Source organism: Giraffa tippelskirchi, chromosome 4 (genome assembly GCF_054371585.1).
Source record: "Giraffa tippelskirchi isolate mGirTip1 chromosome 4, T2T-mGirTip1v1.2.pri, whole genome shotgun sequence".
Lineage (NCBI taxonomy): Eukaryota > Metazoa > Chordata > Mammalia > Artiodactyla > Giraffidae > Giraffa > Giraffa tippelskirchi.
In genome coordinates this window covers 89,921,728-89,941,423 of record NC_137278.1, presented here as the reverse complement: position 1 = coordinate 89,941,423, position 19,696 = coordinate 89,921,728, and the positions used below count along the sequence as shown (strand labels likewise).

The 19,696-nt window shown below is 38.6% G+C and overlaps 1 protein-coding gene across 2 annotated transcripts in view; it reads left to right on the top strand.

The window, feature by feature from the left end:
* Positions 1–19,696, top strand: part of EXOC6B (exocyst complex component 6B) — a 760,794-nt gene that overhangs the window by 22,592 nt on the left and 718,506 nt on the right. Inside the window, exons 2-3 of one of the 2 annotated variants that reach the window (XM_081482978.1) lie at positions 4,152–4,186; positions 4,656–4,724. The exons of the other annotated variant lie outside the window; for it this stretch is intronic. Coding sequence (XP_081339104.1) covers positions 4,723–4,724 — 2 coding nt within the window. The 5' untranslated portion in view covers positions 4,152–4,186; positions 4,656–4,722. The remainder of the gene's footprint in view (positions 1–4,151; positions 4,187–4,655; positions 4,725–19,696) is intronic. 2 annotated transcript variants of the gene reach the window in all.

Below are 19,696 nucleotides of genomic sequence, written 5' to 3'. Positions count from 1 at the left end.
AAATATACTGGGATCTTACTCTGGGATCTTAGGTCTGTAGCCCAGGAATGTAGCCTTTCAGATAGCTCTGAGGAACTGTTCCTAAGAGGGAAGGGAGGAACAGGATATTTAGGAGTTTTTACTTAAAAAGAATGTATTTGGATGTCAAAATATTACTGCTAACCACAAAAAAAGTCTTAACGATTTAAGTGCTTTTTATGCAAGAGAAGATGCAAGAGTCTGAGCATATTGAAACTATGCTTTTGATGTGCATCTTAAGATGCGTATCTTGACACTTAACCATCAAGGACCAGTATCCTGGTTTTTTTCTCCACCCTGAATTTCCCTCAGGGTGTCTGCAGTGGCTGATGACTGGATGACTGACAGCTTGATAGTGGACCACAGTCTCTGTTTACTAAAATGTCAGGCTATGCGTTTTGTCCAACACCTTGTCTTGGTCATAAATTCAACCAAGGATTGGGGAGCGTTTAATGACCAATTTGTCCCATGGTGCTAGAAAGACACTTCTAGATCAGGAGAGGATTCTGTTCCTAATCCACTTAATGTGTTAATTTTTGGATTACGCCCTGTTAATAATCTAAAATTCTCTGGATCACTTGTTCTTCTAGTCTACTGTGATCCAGGAAATGTTTTCCTTTATTACTTCTTCCCATGGCTAAAGTTGCTTAATAATATTATAATTATTCTATGTAGAGTTATATATCTGATCAATTGTCTCAAGATATTTAGACATCATCAATTTTGTCAGAGGCTTAGTTACATACTGGGTAATGCAAGAGACAGCAATCTTAGAAAATAGACAAGATATAAGTAATACAACAAGCAATATTAATAAAGTCATATATAACACAGAGAGACACAAGGCATAAATAATTGGAAAACAATGAGGGAACAAATTAAAACAAGGGTTAATTTAAATAGTTGTAATCCGGTTGCAGTAAGCCATCAGTTCCACAGGGGAACCAACTGGAGAAACCAAATTCCAGAGGGATCGGGTATTGAGAAAAAAGAGAAATGTTTCATCTTTGTTTACAAATGTATGTTTTATCAACTGGTTGTAAGTCATGGTTAGCATAGAAGGAAATGTTTTTTGGAAAACAAACGCTTGTTGTTGTTGTTCAGTCACCTGGTCGTGTCCGACTCTTTGCACCCCCATGGACTGCAGCATGCCAGGCTTCCCTTTCCTTCACCATCTCCCAGAGTTTGCTCAAACTCATGTCCATTGAGTCAGTGATGCCATCCAACCATCTCATCCTCTGTCATCCCCTTCTCCTCCTGCCTTTAATCTTTCCTAGTATCAGGGTCTTTTGAACAAACCTTAAATACCAGTATAGTTCAGAAACAAGTCATAAAATTATAAATCATCTTTATCAGTTCATTTAGTCCCACGTAGTTAATTTCTGTTGATCAGGGAAGTCATCAGACTTTTCATTAGAGTTTTGTAATTTCTTACCCAGCTCAGTGCTGTGCTTAGTCGCTCAGTCATGTCTGACTCTTTGCGACCCCATGGACTAGCCCACCAGGCACCTCTGTCCATGGGGATTCTCCAGGCAAGAATACTGGAGTGGGTTGCCATTTCCTTCTCCAGGGGATCTTCCTGACCCAGGGATCGAACCGGGGTCTCCTGCATTGCAGGCAGATTCTTTACCAACTGAACTACGAGGGAAGCCCACCCAGTTCAGTGATATGATCTAAAAGTCAGAAACTTATATTCGTCAAAAAGTCCTTTTTATGAATCTTCTTGAAGGTCTTCATTTTATGAAAGTGTCAGAGTAAAACAACGACTGATTATAAATGAAAAAAGACTTTAAATGGCCCAGATAAAGATATGATTACAAAGCAATTGACAAGAAACTTTGTTATTTCTGTGACATAACTTTTTAAGATAATAACTAGAATTATGAATATGTGTAATTATTATTACACTAGGACATAACAGATTTTTAGGAACTCCATGTAAATTTTGGAATATTTACCCACACAGTAGAACCTAAGATGATTTTAACACCACTTCTTTGACAATGTTTCCCATGTAATTTAATGTACCAAATAAACCTCATTAGTTTAAAATCTCTCTTCAGGGTGTTTCAGAGCCCTTTGGAGCATCCTAAAGGTAGCTAGAGAACTTTATTAATAAAGAAGTATATTTAAAACTTGGCTTGAAGAAATTTTTTAGAGATATCAAAGATTTTAAAACACTTGGTCAAGGGAATTCCCTCGTGGTCCAGTGGTTGGGACTCAGTGCTCTCACTGTCCAGGGCTCAGGTTCAGGCCCTGGTCAGGGAACTGAGATCCACAAGCCATGTGGTGCAGCCAAAACAAACAGAAAAACCTTTGTCAAAAAAGATCATAGGTCTCTGTGAAACAATACTTGTTCATTTAACCGAAGTGGCAATAAAATAATTTAAAGGCAAATACAGGTCATTTAGAAGGCAAAGAAACTCATAATCTATTATCAAAAGTAGCACAACTTTACAAAGGAAACATTATTCTCTTAACAGAGAGAGAAAACCAAACTTCTGTCCTGCACCAGCTCACCCTCAATACCAAAATTTATTTACTTAATTAAATTCAGTTCCAGCCTGACCATGCACAAAACTCTTTTCTCAGGGCTCCCTTTCTACAAACTTTCCACAACTTTCTATATCTATATTAGATATATCTATAAAACTTTTTTCTTTTCCCGCTTTAGGACAAAATCACTTTTCCCCCGTAATAAAATGCACTTACATTGCTCATATCTTCTTTTGTTGAAAATACACATCCCACTTTTTGTTTCATACTGAAATGTTTCCTTTATTATTTCAGTAGCTTTCATGGCATATATTACAATTCTAACCCTTAAAAAAACCTCACTATCTAATGAAAACTGAGAAGCAAGTAATTGTGAACTGCTTGCCAAACTAGCATTTCTTAATTGGAAAACTTAGAAACATTCATAACTTCTAGAAGTATTCACCTTCTCAGAGCATAACTTCTTTCCTCAATGTGGTACAAGTCATATGTCTAGCAAACCCAAACTTTTTTCCTCTTATGAGGAAAAGGTAGGTAAACTTAGACCTGTTAAGTAATTAATGTTCCAATATTTTATCCTAATTGAAATTATCTGGATATTCAGTGAATTCTCATCATTTAACTTAATATGGCAAAACTTTGTAATTTTAACTTACAAAAAATCTGGAGAAAGTATTTTGATAGACTTATTTACCCCCAAACATAATTATTTCCAAACAGTTCACCTAAAAACTATCTCATTTATCTCTATTTTGTAACTTATGAAAATACCATCATAACAAGTTATTTATTTATTTATTTTTGTTAACAAACTGTAACAGAAATAATGTGAACTTACTGACCTTCCATAAACCTAGGTAAAATAAAAGACATGTTTCTATTTATTAAGCCAACAAGCTTAAGCCAGATTTAATACTGGTATTTAATACTCAATATTTCCTAGATCATGAGAGCCTGATTTCATTCTGGCCAGTTTTCTTTATATTTAGAAGCATTTAATTTCTAAGTGCTTACTTTTAAATCAGTTAAATAGAGCCTTTTTATCATTTAGTTTTGATAATACTATTCATATCATAAGTATTATGTATACACAGACATTTAAACAGACATAACTGGAGGTCTCATAACTTCACTTTAAAACTTAGTTTTGAATCTAGTATCACAATATAAACCCACTAGTTTATAAATAACAGAATAAGTGAAATTTATTTGCTCAGATGCTGCTGCTGCTAAGTTGCGTCAGTCGTGTCCGACTCTGTGCGACCCCATAGAAGGCAGCCCACCAGGCTCCTCTGTCCCTGGAATTCTCCAGGCAAGAATACTGGAGTGGGTTGCCATTTCCTTCTCCAGTGAGTGAAAGTGAAATCTCTCAGTTGTGTCCGACTCCTCTCGACCCCATGGACTGTAGCCCACCAGGCTCCTTCGTCCATGGGATTTCCCAGGCAAGAGTACTGAGTGGGGTGCCATTGCCTTCTCCGTTTGCTCAGATGACTAACGTTTTGCTCTACGTGGAGAAGACTTTTAAAATTTGTGTTGGTCTTGATAAATCCTTAAAGAGGCAATGAAGTAGCTTTTGGAACAAGGAGTCTTTCCAGTGGCTTGAGTTTTAAATGGCATTTTTTTCCCCTCCGTTTCAGATTTACCTGGTTGAACCAATGAGGCTCAGACTCAGGTCAGTCTGTGGGCTGTATTTACATTTCTAATTTGCAGAGATTTGCAAGACAAAGATGGCTGCTTTTAATTTCATAAAAAACTGGTCTGCTGCCTAAATAATCATAGAACAGTCTTATGGACTCTGAGGAAGAAGGTGAGGGTGGGAGGTTCTGGGAGAATAGCATTGAAACATGTATATTATCATATGTGAAACAGAACACCATTCCATGTTCGATGCATGAGACAAATGCTCAGGGCTGGGGCAAGGGGATGACCCAGAGGGATGGGATGGGGAGGGAGGTGGGAGGGGGGTCCAGGAAGGGGAACACATGTAAACCCATGGCTGATTCATGTCAATGTATGGCAAAAACCACTACAATATTGTAAAGTAATTAGCCCCCAACTAAAATAAATAAATTTATTAAAAAAAATAAATAAAAGATTGATTTGCCTAACTATATTTTCTTTAATTTGTTTTTTTGATAAAGTAAGAAGATTTCCAACTAAACTAGAAATCAAGAGTTCCATGTTCTACCTCATACATCGTTGGTGGGAATGTAAGTTGGTGCATCCAGTGTGGAAAACAGTATGGAGGTTCTTTAAAAAACTAAAAATAGAACTACTATATTATCCAGCAATCCCACTCCTGGTTATATATCCCAACAAAACTATAATTCAAAAAGATGTATGTACCCCTATGTTCATAGCAGCACTATTTGCAATAGCCAAGACATGGAAACAACTTAAATGCTCAACAGATGAATGGATAATGAAGATGTGGTACATATATATAATGGAATACTACTCGGCCATAAAAAAGAATGCCATTTGTAGCAACATGGTTGGACCTAGAAATCATCATACTAAGTGATTTAAGTCAGAAAGAGAAAGACAAATACCATATGATATCACTTGTATGTGGACTCTAACATATGACACAAATAAACTTATTTATGAAACAGAAACAAACTCACAAATATAGAAAACAGACTTGTGCTTGCTGAGGGGTGAGATGGGAAGGGAAGAAGCGGGAGTTCGAGATTAGCAGCTGCAAACTATTATACGTAGAATGCATAAACAACAGAGCACAATAGTACAGCACAGGAAAATATATTCTATATTCTACAATAAACCATAATGGAAAAGAAATGAAAAAGTATGTAAATATAGGTATAACTAAATCACTTCGCTGTACTGCAGAAATTAACACGAATGTAAATCAACTATGCATGCATACTAAGTCACTTCAGTTGTGTCCAACTCTGTGATCCTATGGACCATAGTCTGCCAGGCTCCTCTGTCCATGGGATTCTCCAGGCAAGAATCTTGGAGTGGATTGCCATGTCCCTCTCAAAGGGATTTTCCCAACCCAGGGATCAAATATCTTTCTCTTGTGTCTCCTACCAGCACCACCTGGGAAGCCCCAAATGAACTTATTGAACAAATCAACTAACTTCAATATGATAATTTTTTAAAAGAAGAGTTTTCAAATTAATTTTTAATTAATTCTTTTAATTTTTTAAAAGAAGAGTTCTATGTCCTAGAACTTTAGGGTTCAATATATCATGCATTGAAAAATTTGCTCCGCTCCCTTCATTAATCATAGCCTTGTCATGGCGAAGGGGCTTAGCTTGTATAATTCAATGAAGCTGTGAGCCACACCATGCAGGGCCACCCAAGACAGACAGGTCACAGTGAAGAGTTCTGACAAAACATTGCCCGCTGGAGAAGGAAATGAAAACTCACTCCAGTATTCTTGCCTGGAGAGCCTCATGGACAGTATGAAAAGGCAAAAAGGTATGACACAGGTTGGAAGGCGTCCAATATGCTACTGGGGAAGAGCTGAAGATGATTACCAGTAGCTCCAGTAAGGATGAAGTGGCTGGACTAAAGCAGAAACAGTGCTAGGCTGTGGATGTGTTTGGCAGTGAAAGTAAAGTCTGCTGCTGCAAAGAACAATACTGCATAGGAACCTGGAATGTTAGATCCATGAATCAAGGTATATTGAGTGTGGACAAGCAGGAGATAGCAAGATTAAACATCAATATCCTAGGGATCAGTGAATTAAAATGGATATGAATGGGTGAATTTAATTTAGATGCCAATTATATCTGGGCAAGAATGCCTTTTAAGAAATGGAGTAGCCCTCGTCATCAAGAGTCTGAAATGCAGTACTTGGGTGTAATCTCAAAAACAACAGAATGATATCAGTTCGTTTCCAAGGCAAACCATTCAGCATCACATCCAAGTCTATGCCCCAATCACTTTGCCAAAAAAGCTCAAGTTGAATGGTTCTATGAAGATCTACAAGACCTTCTAGAATTAACTCCAAAAAACATATATACTCATCATAGGGGATTGGAATGCAAAAGTAGGAAGTCAAGAGGTACATGAGGTAACAGGCAAGTTTGGCTTTGGAGTACAAAATGAAGTAAGGCAAAGGCTAATAGAGTTTTGTCATGAGACCATGCTGGTCATAGTAAACACCTTTTTACAACAAATAAAGAGATGACTCTACGCATGGACATCACCAGATGACCAGTATTGAAATCAGATTGATCATGTTCTTTGCAGCCAAAGATGGAGAAGCTCTATACAGTCAGCAAAAACAAGACCAGGAGCTGACTGTGGCTCAGATCATGAACTCCTTATTGCAAAATTCTGGCTTAAATTGAAGAAAGTAGGGGAAACCATTAGGCCATTCAGATATGATCTATCAAATCCCTTATAATTTATACAGTGGAGATGACAGATTCAAGAGATTAGATCTGAGAGAGAGAGTGTCTGAAGAACTATGGACAGAGGTTCATAACATTGTACAGAGGCAGAGTGACCAATACCATCCCAAAGAAAAAGAAATGCAAGAAGGCAAAGTGGTTGTCAGAGGAGGCTTTACAAATAGCTGAAGAAAGAAGAAAAGCAAAAGGCAAAGGAGAAAGGGAAAGACACAGCAAACTGAATGCAGAGTTTCAGAGAATAGCAAGGAGATATAGGAAGGCCTTCTTAAATGAACAATGCAAAGAAAGAAGAAAACAATAGAATGGGAAAGACTACATATCTCTTCAAGAACATTGGAGATACGAAGGGAACATTTTCATGCATGGATGGGCACCATAAAGGACAGAAATGGTAGGATCTAACAGAGCAGAAGAAATGAAGAAGAGGTAGCAAGAATACACAGAAGAACTATACAAGAAAAGTTTTAATAACCAGGATAACCACAATGGTGTGGTCACACCCGTAGAGCCAGACATCCTGGAGTGTGAAGTCAAGTGGGCCTTAGGAAGCATTACTACAAACAAAGCTAGTGGAGGTGATAGAATTCCAGCTGCGCTATTTCAAATCCTAAAATATGATACTGTTAAACTGCTACATTCAATATGTCAGCAAATTTGGAAAACCCAACAGTGGCCACAGGACTGGAAAAGGTCAGTTTTCATTCCAATTGCAAAGAAAGGCAATGCCAAAAAATGTTCGGACTACCACACAATTAGGCTCATTTCACATGCTTGCAAGGTAATGCTCAAAATCCTTCAGCTAGGCTTCAGCAGTATGTGAACCAAGAACTTCCAGATGTGAAGCTGGGTTTTGAGGAGACAGAGAAACCAGAGATCAAACTGCAAACATTGGTTGGATCACACAGAAAGCAAGGGAATTCCAGAAAAAGATCTATTTCTGTTTCATTGAGTATGCTAAAACCTTTGGGTGGATCACAGCAAACTGTGGAAAATTCTTAAAGAGATGGGAAACAAGATGACCTTACTTGCCTCCTGAGAAACCTGTATGCAGGTCAAGAAGCAACAGTTAGAACTGGACATGGAACAACTGACTGGTTCCAAATCAGAAAAGGAGTACAATAAGGCTCTTGTCACCCTGCTTATTTAACTTATATGTAGGGTACATCATGAGAAATGCTGGGCTGGATGAATTACAAGCTGGAATCAAGATTTCTGGGAAAAACATCAACAACTTCATATATGTAGATGATACCACTTTAATGGCAGAAAGTGAAGAGGAACAAAACAGCCTCTTGATGAGGATGAAAGAGGAAGTGAAAAAGCAGCTTAAAACTCAATATTAAAAAAAACTAACATCACAGCATCTGGTTCCATCACTTCATGGCAAATGGGGAAAAAGTGGAAGCAGTGACAAATTTTATTTTCTTTGGCTCCAAAATCACTGCAGATGGTGACTGCAGTCATGAAATTAGAAGATGCTTGCTATGACAAAACTAGACAATGTATTAAAAAGCAGAGACATCACTTTGCTGACAAAGGTCTGTATAGTCAAAGCTATGTTTTTTTCCCAGTAGTCACGTATGAATGTGAGAGTTGGACCGTAAAGAAGGCTGAGTGCCCAAGAACTGATGCTTTCAAATTGTAGTGCTAGAGAAGACTTTTGAGAGTCTCTTGGACAACAGGGAGATCAAACCAGTCAATCCCATAGGGAATCAACCCTGAATATTCATTGGAAGAACTGATGCTGAAGCTGAAGCTCCAATACTTTGGCCACCTGATGTGAAGAACCAACTCATTAGAAAAGATCTGATGCTGGGAAAGATTGATGGCAAGTGAAGAAGGGGTCGACAGAGAATGAGATGTTTGGATGGCCTCACTGAATCAATGGACATGAGTTTCAGCACACTCTGGAAATCAGTGGAGGACAGAGGACCCTGGCATGTTACATATGGTCCATGGAGTCGCAGAGAGTGGGACCTGACTTAGCAACTGAAAAACAGCAATAAAAATTTGCACAAGGCATTCAACAAAGTTCCTCTTTCTAAGGGTACAAGTTAGATCCACAGGGGGTAAAAATCTCTCTTATTGTTTGTATTAGTCCCTGAGTATTAGTTCCCAGTTTTAACATCATTATGTGTGGACTGATGTAACCCTACTGATTTTCTTTAGTACATTTAATTAATATTGTCTAAGAGGCAGTTCTGTATGCCCTGTCTTATAATACAAGGCAGGGGAAGCATTCCCCAGTGAGACATAATGTTTATCCTATAATATATTTAGGCAAAAGAGATGTAATCATCTTATATAAAGCCCATTTTAATAAACCAATATTTATAAAATTTCATCTCAACTGTACTAGCTTTTTTTTTCCTTTGTTAAAGTCCTTTACTTCCCTAGCTAGTCTTCTAATAATTACAAGTTAATCTTTGTTTTTAAAACTTCTTTTTTTTTAAATTAGTTTATTTTCTATTTTTTAACTTTACAATATTGTATTTGTTTTGCCATACATTGGCATGAATCCACCATGGGTGTACATGTTTTCCCCTTCCAGAACCCCCTTTCCACCTCCCTCCCCATCCCATCCCTCCTCAACTGTATTAGCTTTTATACCCATAACTTTAGTTTCTATTAGGATCCCATCAGTAAGCCTTAAATCCTCCAAAAGCCTTTTTTTTTTTTTTTTATCCCTTGGCCATTTTATCTATTTTTATAAAGGCTTTGGGGTCCCCAGTGAGAGGTATAGCTGAGGGACTCAGGCCTTTTTGTTAATCTCTTAACTTGATTAATTGATCAGGTATTTCACTGTAATTTCGCAAGAAATTTCACAAGCAGTTTTTGGCCAGATATTTCACTGTAATTTACTTCCAGCCTTTTAAACATATATAAGTATATTTTCAACATACATATATTGAACAAGGGTAAATAGAGTGAGACTTGTTTGGGGCCCTTTAATGTTGGGATCAATGAAGGTCCCTTAGGCCCATCCAATCTCTGGTAATATTGTATCAAAACCTTTTGTTTTAATTCCATGAGTGTCCACTTTATTTTTCCCATTTCTTAATAAACATCTGAATATCTCTATCCTATTGAGATGAGTTCCTTTAAAATTTCCATCTTCTTGGGAAGAAGTCTCTATTTTCCCTCAGCTTCTTCTTATATCCTTATTAATCAATCTAATTAACACTTTTAAAATATGTATATATTTTATTGAAGTATAGTTGACTTAACAATGTTTCAGGTGCACAGCAAGGTGATTCAATTACACATATATTATTTTCAGATGATTTTCCATTACAGGTTATTAGAAGATATTGACTATAGTTCTCTGTGCTATACAGTAAACTTTTGTTGCTTGATGATTATCTATTTTTTAAAATTAGAAATCTAGCATTCTGGTCACACTAAGCTAAACAAGTGGAATCAAAATGTCATAAATTCTTAAGGTAGGCCAAATTTCATAAGTTTTCTAAAGGATATATATTATACCTACTATATACATATATACATATGTATACAAAAGTTTTTCTACAATGCTTGATAAAAGCTTGAGAAAGAACATCAAAGAAAAAAAAAAGGAAGAGCTGGAGAAATTGGAAAACATAAGTGAAATGAAATGGGAGCACTGAATATGAAATAGAAAGAGTGAAACAAACTAGATGACAGTAAAAGATCAGTATATAGTCCAGTTGTTTTTAAACATTGCTGCTCATTAGAAACACATCAGGAGCTTTGGAGAAAAGAAGCATTACCTGGGCATTTGTATTTTTAAAAAATTTCAAGATAATTTTGATATGCATATGGATTTTAAAAAGTGATTACAGGTTTTTGTATTAAATGGTGGTTTTGGTGATATAAAATTCTATTATTTTCTATTGACCAATCACGATTAAATGGTGTTGAATGAGTAATAGTTACATAATCACAATAGTAAAAGATGTTTATCAATTTTCACAATCAATTGCCACACAAAAATTAAAAGATAATTATATTTGCGAGCCATAATGGAAGCATAATTAACCTAACAATATAAAATAATTACATACAATTTGGAGGGTTAAGTAGAGTGATGTGTTAAGTGAAGTGCATACATGCACATGTTTTCATCTGCCCAGCCAGTCTATGTCTTTTGGTTGGTGCATTTAATCCATTTACATTTAAGGTAATTATCGATATGTGTGATCCTATTGCCATTTTCTTATTTGTTTTGGGTTTATTTTCTATAGGTAAGTCTTTTCCTTCTCTTGTTTCCTGCCTAGAGAAGTTCCTTTAGGATTTGTAAAGCTTTTTTGGTGGTACTGAATTCTTTTAACTTTTGCTTTGTCTGGAAATCTTTTGATCTCTCCATCAAATCTGCAAGAGTCTTGTTGGGTAGAGTATTCTTGGTTGTAGGTTTTCCTCTTTCATCACTTTAAATATACCATGCCATTCCCCTCTGGCTTTTAGAGTTTTTATTGAGAAATCAGCTGATAACCTTATGAGAGTTCCCTTGTATGTTGCTTGTCTGGTCGAAGGGCTTCAGCCTGAGCTGAGGTTTGAAGGCAGATCACCTCTGCTTGGCAAAGAACTTGAATTCTGGTTCTGTTCTGGTCTGGTTTGTGGTTTGAATTCTGGTTCTGTTCTGGTCTAGTCTGGTTTCTGGTAGGGCCAAGTTCCACTTCTCCCTTCCCTGGAGGCCGAGGGTAAAGTCCCGTAATGCCTGGGTGTCTGCAGGTGGCAGGAGACATATGTAAGGCCACCCCTGTTGTCCCCCTCTCCTGCTTCCTTCCCCCTCTTCTTTCAACCTGGCCTCTTTTCCTCCCTTTGAAATCTTTGAAGACCTGAGATGTTTCCATTTACTCTGTTAGTACATGGATCTGAAGTTCTGTGTCTCCATAGGAGGTTTTCTGAGAGACTGCAATCTTGTATTTCAGGGAGTATCTGCTTAGGATGGCTGGGCATGTGTATGTGTTCTATGTTGTGATTTGTGATGACCATTTTGCGTTGTGTGGCTGCCATTTTGTTTAGACCTGCAGCCATTTTGGTAGAACTTGATTTTCCCTCCCTGTGCCTTGAGACCAGGGCTCTTGGGATCACTTGTCTATGACCATTCCTAATTCCTGAGACTGAGGGAAAAACAGGACTTGGATCTGAAGTTCTGTGACTCCATAGGAAGTTTTCTGAGAGATTATAATCTTGTGTTTAAGGGAGTGTCTGATTAGGACAACCGGGTCTGTGTGTGTTTCATACTTTGTGTTCTGGGTTGTGGTTTGTGATAGTTAATTTGCTTTGTGTGGCTGCCATTTTGTTTAGACCTCAGTGAAAGTTGGTTTAGGTACAAAGCATAAAAATTGGTTCTCAAACTGGTTCTTTTTGCATATACAGTTAGTAAAAGCAAGCTTGATCAAACGGCTTTTTAGAATTCTGACCCTGACTTCAGAAAATCAAGTAAAACTTGATTTTCTCTCCCTATGCCTTGAGACCAGTGCTCTCAGGAGCACTAATCTAGACCATCTTTAATTTCTGAGAGTGAGGGAAAAATAAGAAGAAGCCTTTAAATTTTTATTTATCCCAACTGCTATTTATAAACTAGTGAATTTTATATTGTGATATCCGATTCATGACCAAGTTGTGATCTTGCATTTATCTGTCTGGGTATGTGCCTGTCTTAGTATGTGTCTTTGTTTTTGGATAATATTGTTGAGATTAATTTATAAATAAGCTGTAATCTCATTGGGTTAAAGAAAATTAAACACTTACAAATCAAACAATTCTAAATACAAGAGAAATTATCCTAAATGAATTTCAGGTTCACATGAACTGGGAAATATTCAGTATCAAATGAATACCTGGTAGTACAGACATATCTCTAGAACCATCAATAAATGTAATACTTCAGTTGTAACTAGGTTTGCTAGAGGTCAAATAAGACCATAGACTATCTGTTACAAATTTGCCAGCAAGAAAAGGAACTTGATGTGGAAAAAAACTAAGGGAATATTTTCAGTAAAAGAAGTTTACTTCTTTGAGAAGTGAAAAAGTAATTAAAGGAGTGAGTTATGCAAGATCAGGATTTTCTAAGACTGAATTTCATTTAGTTGGGTAAATGGATTTTGTTAGGAATGACACAACCATAGGAAAACTGGTTAGAACCTACTAGGTCCAAGATGGCCAACTTTCACTAGAGTTTGAGCCTCGTGTATATACACCCATTGTAACATACCAGCAAGCTAAGTGACATGCCCACTAGCATTGGCTAAATCTGACTGAGTGTCCTAAACCCTTTTAATATTTTGGACAAAATTTCCTAAATCAAATTCTATTGAAGTTCTTTTGACCTCTAGCTAACTCTGGGATGTTTAACAGGGCCCCTGAAACATCCCAAAGAGAGCTATTAAGCTAACTGTGTTTATTTGGTTGCGTAAATTACATGGGACATATTATCAGATGAGTGATACATCCTCTCAGGTTATATTGTATGCTAAATATTACTAACAGTTATTCTAGAGGTTATGTGGAGTTCTTAAAAATCTGATATATCCTGGTAAAATGTTATGAGTCATAATTCTTTGAAGGACTGTCTCCAACCTGGATGAAGAGACCCTTGTCAGGGCTCCTGCACTGGACTGGCCTATAGAGAGGGTGGCTGACCTCAAAATTACCTTAAAATGACTCTCAAACAGAAAAGAAACTACACAAAGATGACATCAGAGAGAGACAGCTTGCCCAAAATCCTTGACGTGACTCTTACGATCATTTAGAATGTTTTCTTGACTTTTGGACCTTTGCATATAAATCAAGTGTATTTCTATCATAGGCATGATCCTATGCTAGTTTTAGAAATCAATCCAATTGTTGGGTGTGTGGCCAGTTACCTGTGTCTAGTTCTGGGTTACCTTGGGGAATTTCTCTACTTCAAGGCTCTAATTAGGGCTTCCCAGGTGGCGCTAGTGGTAAAGAACCTATCTGCAACGCAGGAGACCTAAGAGATATGGGTTCAATCCCTGGGTCAGGAAGATCCCCTGGAGGAGGGCATGGCAACCCACTCCATTATTCTTGCCTGGAGAATCCCATGGACAGGGGAGCCTGGTGGGCTGCTGTCCTTGGAGTTTCAGCGCTGGACATGACTGAGCAACTGAGCACAGCAAGGCTCTAGTTAGTTGGGCCTGAGGAAATTTACTGTAAAAGGAAAATTATAGTCATGTTCAGGTCACTATTGATATTACTAGATGGGAATCACCTCACTTGGCCAATTAATAATATCAGCTCTGACCCTGACCATAAATATGAGTTTTTCTTCTGTTACTCAAGCTCAATCTCAGCAACAAGCTAAGTTTCAGCCAAGGAATAAAATCTCCCACAATTATGGGATGGATTTATGTAGATAACACCAGGTTATGGTAATTTAAGTTTAAAGTCCCTTCTATGTTGGGAACAATTTAATCATACTAAGGACAATCAGTCCAGTAGTACCACCAAACTGGGCTATGTGCCTTATGGACAATGCCAATATATAATTTCTCTGAAAGACAATGATTGGTACAGAATAGACATCCTGGGATATTACTGGGCTGTACCTAATGGAAGTTCTTGGCTTAATTCTTACTCATGACTTTAATAATACTGCTAGCTGTGTTCTTTGTATTTCACCTGTTTTACAAAATTGCTGTTTCTTACATTACCAAATGTGTGACTGAGCCTCTGATAAAATAATATATAGGTCCATATGAGATCATTGTTGATAATGGTGTAACTCTAGATATAGGAAGAGCAACAAGAGGGAATATTTTCCTGGACCAAGAAGCTAATACAGATAGGTGGTCCAGAGAATTCTGGATACTGTTTTATGGCCTCGTCCATAAAGTGGACATTGAGTGGCCTATCAGCAAAATCTCTGCCGGACCTGAGAATGAGTATTCTCAACACCGTGGGATGAAATGGTCATGAAATGCCCCCTCAAAATCATGGTCAAGTTTGTAACTATGAAGGGGTCCTGCCAACTGGAAACTGGCACTTGCCATTAGCCTCTACAAAGATTAAATCATGGCCACTGCAGCTGCTGACCTTCAACACTCCTGAGAGGAGTTCAGGGCAGAGATCAGAAATGAGGCACAAAGTAAAAAGGCCATTTAATTCTTGCAAATATGTCCTAGAATGGCAAGAGTCAGGCAGCGGAATGTGTTAATTTCTTCCTTCCTTCCATCTACAGGTGGACAGGGTTTCCAACAAAGGCACTTTAACTTAATAGTCAGGCAAGAGGGGCAGGATTATCTGAGGCAGGCCATTATATATGAATATAGTAACGAAAGCGGCAAAAAAACAAGGGTTAAAGTCAAAGAAATGGATCTAGCATGGAAGAGTAAAAATGCACTCTTCTCTGTTACACTGGTTCCTGCCATCCCCATTTGTCTGGGAAGCCAGAATCATATTTACAAGGAAGGGCTTTTTACACCTTTCTAGTGCCCACAGCACATGTGGAGGGAAAATGAGGAAAACCCCACAGTAATACACTAGCACTACTACATGATTTACAACATAGAGCAATGTGGTGAATGTTTTTTATTACCTAAGTGCCAGGGTGGGGATTAAAGTTTCTTTTTTTGGTGGGGCATGGGGGGAAGCCAGGCAGTAAGAACACGGGCCACCTTATTTTTGGAAACTGGGAAGTGGAAAGCCATGTCCTCAGTATTCTAGGTGCCCAGTGTTCCAGATGACCCAACAGAAGAAAGTGAAGAAAGTGAAAGTCACTTAGTTTTGTTCTACTCTTTGTGACCCCATGGACTATATAGTCCATGGAATTCTCCAGGCCAGAATACTGGAGTGGGTAGGCTTTCCCTTCTCCAGGAGATCTTCCCAACCCAGGGGTCAATCCCAGGTCTCCCACGTTGCAGACAGATTCTTTACCAGCTGAACCACAAGGGAAGCCCAAGCATACTGGAGTGGGTAGCCTATTCCTTCTCCAGTGGATCTCCCCGGCCTAGAAATGGAACCGGGGTCTCCTTCATTGCAGGCGGATTTTTTTACCAACTGAGCTATCAGGGAAGCCCAAAGAAGGCGCCATCTAACCGAGTGGATTCTAGGAAGAGTGTAACTCTCAGCGGTGTGACAGGCAGGTGGTGGATCACTTGCAGAATCAGCATCTACCAAGCGGGGGTTTAAGCCCAGCCTGTCACGCCACCACCAGGTGGCACCAAAGTGCAATCACGCCTCATGCATTCGGATTTAGCTGCCTCAGACTGGACAGGCAGGAAAGCAGAATCAGATACTGATGCAGGTCTCTTGAGAAAGGGTCTTTTCTGTCCTCTGCCCCCAATCCTCAGGGTTGAAACTTCCCTTAAGGGGATAGGAACCTCTCCCACAAGCCCCCAGTTAGGGATGTGGGACCAAAAGTAGATATTCTCTGGGGAGAAGAGGGAGGCAGCAAGTCCTGCATAAGTGAGTCCAGGGAGCCTGGCAAGGTACCAAGATCATCAAAGGACTAGAGGGCCTGAGAATGCAAAGTTTTCACAAAAGTAGGTGGGAGAGGACTAGCAGAATAGAAGTGACCTTGAGCCCTGGGCCAGAAGTGCATATACTAAAACTGCAAAGTGTGGGAAATAGTCCCACATAGTCCTGCATGGTCTGTGGCAGACCTGGAAGCGGAAGTTGATTTACATCTCAAGGGATGCCAAAGTTGGCAGGTGATGACCACAGAACATTCAGATGACTCTCCCTTAATGCTGCAAAAACTCCCTCTGACTTAGATGCAGCCTCCTGTAAGAAGATGAGAAGGGGGAAATTATAATTCACTGGGAAAATCCTGAAAAGGCAGAAATGGCTTAATTTATCTGGAAGTGACTAATATTCATGTCTGGTTGTGGATTTTGCTTTTCTTGGCTATTAGGAGTGAAAAAATAACTCAAAATAGAGGGAAAATTTTGTAACAGAAAAATAAAGTTACATTTTGTTTTACAAAACCTGAATCTTCAGCCTGTGAAATGCATATCAGTTACAAATATTCATAAAAATTGAATGCATATAAAAAATCTTAATACATTCCAAAAGCAGAAATTGTACAGATTATATTTTGTGGCCACAATGTAACCAATAAATATGCCAAAACAAAACAAGAAAACCCAGTTACTTGGAAATCATAAAAAGGGGGAAATTATCCTAAACAGCACTAGAGAAATTAAAGAAGTAGAGAAATTAAGTTTACAATATAAGATTAAGTTTACAGTATAAGATTCTTTAGAGAAAGAATAAGAAAGCACAACACATTAAGCCTAAGATATACGGGCAAAGTTTTGTTTTTGTAACATGCTAGATCTGTTTCTTTGACTTGAATTATTCTAAGTTGTTGCATCCAATCCCAACACAGAAATATGTTTTTCATGTGTCCCGTGACCACTGATGAACCCATATTTTGGACCAAGGATTTTGGTTCATTCTAATTGTGCATCTGAAATTAAAGGAACTACCCTGATTTCCTGGCCACCTATATCAATCATTTGTAACAACTGACACCGTATACAAGGACTCAGTGTCAAACAATCATTGTCTCTGTTAACCTTTTAGCTGCTAAGTCGCTTCAATCGTGTCCGACTCTGTGTGACCCCATAGACGGCAGCCCACCAGGCACCTCTGTCCCTGGGATTCTCCAGGCAAGAATACTGGAGTGGGTTTTCATTTCCTTCTCCATAACCTCTTAGCATACAAGCCTAAATAACGTTTGTAAGACTCTAAAGATACTGGAGTTATCATTATGCTACAAAAAGTGTTATAAATAGTTTTATAATAAAAAGTATTTTAAAGTGATTTTCTCCTATGCTTTTAAAAGTGTTTTTTCTCCATTCTTATTGCATGCATATAAAAAATAATATATATATCTGCCTTGGTCTTTTCAAACCTAAAATCAGGAGCTCCAGCACTAGAGCATGTGACATCATGTTGTGGTCTGACAGCCATAAGGTGGCAGCAAAATCTGAAGCTTTTTCACTGGCATGCAGTCCAGTCTTTCTTGCCTTGTCCAGGTACAGGAGCCCTCCTTGTCCTTATAATCCTTTGGTCTCTAGTCTGGTTTTAGAGCTTGCTTTTCATTATCTTGCTGTGCTGCTTCTCACAAGTGAGCAAACACAGTACTTGTTGTTGTATAGTCACTAAGTCACGTCTGACTCTTTGGGACCCCGTAGACTGCAGCACGCCAGGTTTCCCTGTCCTTCACTATCTCCCAGAGTTTGCTCAAACTCCATTGAGTCAGTGATGCCATCCAACCATCTTATCTTCTGTTGTCTCCTCCTCCCTCCTTCTTTCTTTCCCAGCATCAGGATCTTTTCCAATGAGTCAGCTCTTCGCATCACATGGCCAAAGTACTGAAGCTTTAGCATCAGTCCTTCCAATGAATATTTAGGGTTGATTTCCTTTAGGATTGACTGGTTTGATCTTCTTGCTGCCCAAGAGACTCTCAAGAGTCTTCTCCAACACCACAATTTTAAGCATCGGTTCTTTGGCTCTCAGCCTTCTTTATGGTCCAACTCACAACTGTACATAACTACTGGAAAAACCATAGCTTTGGCTATATGGATCTTTGCCAGCAAAGTGATATCTCTGCATTTTAATATGTTATCCAGGTTTGTCATAGCTTTTCTTCCAAGGAGAAAGTGTCTTTTAATTTCATGGCTGCAGTCATTGTCTGCAGTGATTTTGGAGTCCAAGAAATTAAAGTCTGTCATTGTTTCCTTTGTTTCCCCATCTATTTGCCATGTAGTGATGGGACTGGATGCCATGACCTTTCTTTTTTGAATGTTGATGTTCAAGTCACTTTTTTCACTCTCCTCTTTCACCTTTATCAAGAGGCTATTTAGTTGTTTTCACTTTCTGCCATTGCTGGGAAAAATATCAATAACCTCAGATACACAGATGACACCACCCTTATGGCAGAAAGTGAAGAGCTAAAGAGCCTCTTGATGAAGTGAAAGAGGAGAGTGAAAAAGTTGGCTTAAAACTCAACATTCAGAAAACTAAGATCATGGCATCCGGCCCCATCACTTCATGGCAAATAGATGGGGAAGCAATGGAAACAGTGACAGACTTTATTTTGGGGGGCTCCAAAATCACAGCAGATGGTGACTGCAGCCATGAAATTAAAAGATAATTGCCCCTTGGAAGAAAAGTTAAGACCAACCTAGACAGCATAGTAAAAAGCAGAGATATTACTTTACCCAAAAACATCCATCTAGTCAAAGCTATGGTTTTTCCAGTAGTCATGTATGGATGTGAGAGTTAGACTATAAAGAAAGCTGAGTGCTAAAGAATTTATGCTTTTGAACTGCGGTGTTGGAGAAGACTCTTGAGAATCCCTTGGACTGCAAGGAAATCCAACCTATCAATGCTAAAGGAAATCAGTCCTGAATATTCATTGGAAGGATGGATGCTGAAGCTGAAACTCCAATACTTTGACCATCTGATGCGAAGAACTGACTCATTGGAAAAGACCCTAATGCTGGGAAGGGTTGGGGGCAGGAGGAGAAGGGGATGACAGAGGATGAGATGGTTGGATGGCATCACCGACGCAATGGACATGAGTTTGAGTAGGCTCTGGGAGTTGATGATGGACAGGAAAGCCTGGAGTGCTGCAGTCCTTGGAGTCTGAACTGAACTGAACTGAACTTTCTGCCATTAGGGTGGTATCATCTGTGTATCTGAGGTTGTTGATATTTCTCCCAGCAATCTTGATTCCAGCTTGTGATTCATGAGGTTTGGCATCATGTGTAATGTACTCTGCATATAAGTTAAATAAATGAGGTGACAATATACAGCCTTGTGGTACTCCTTTC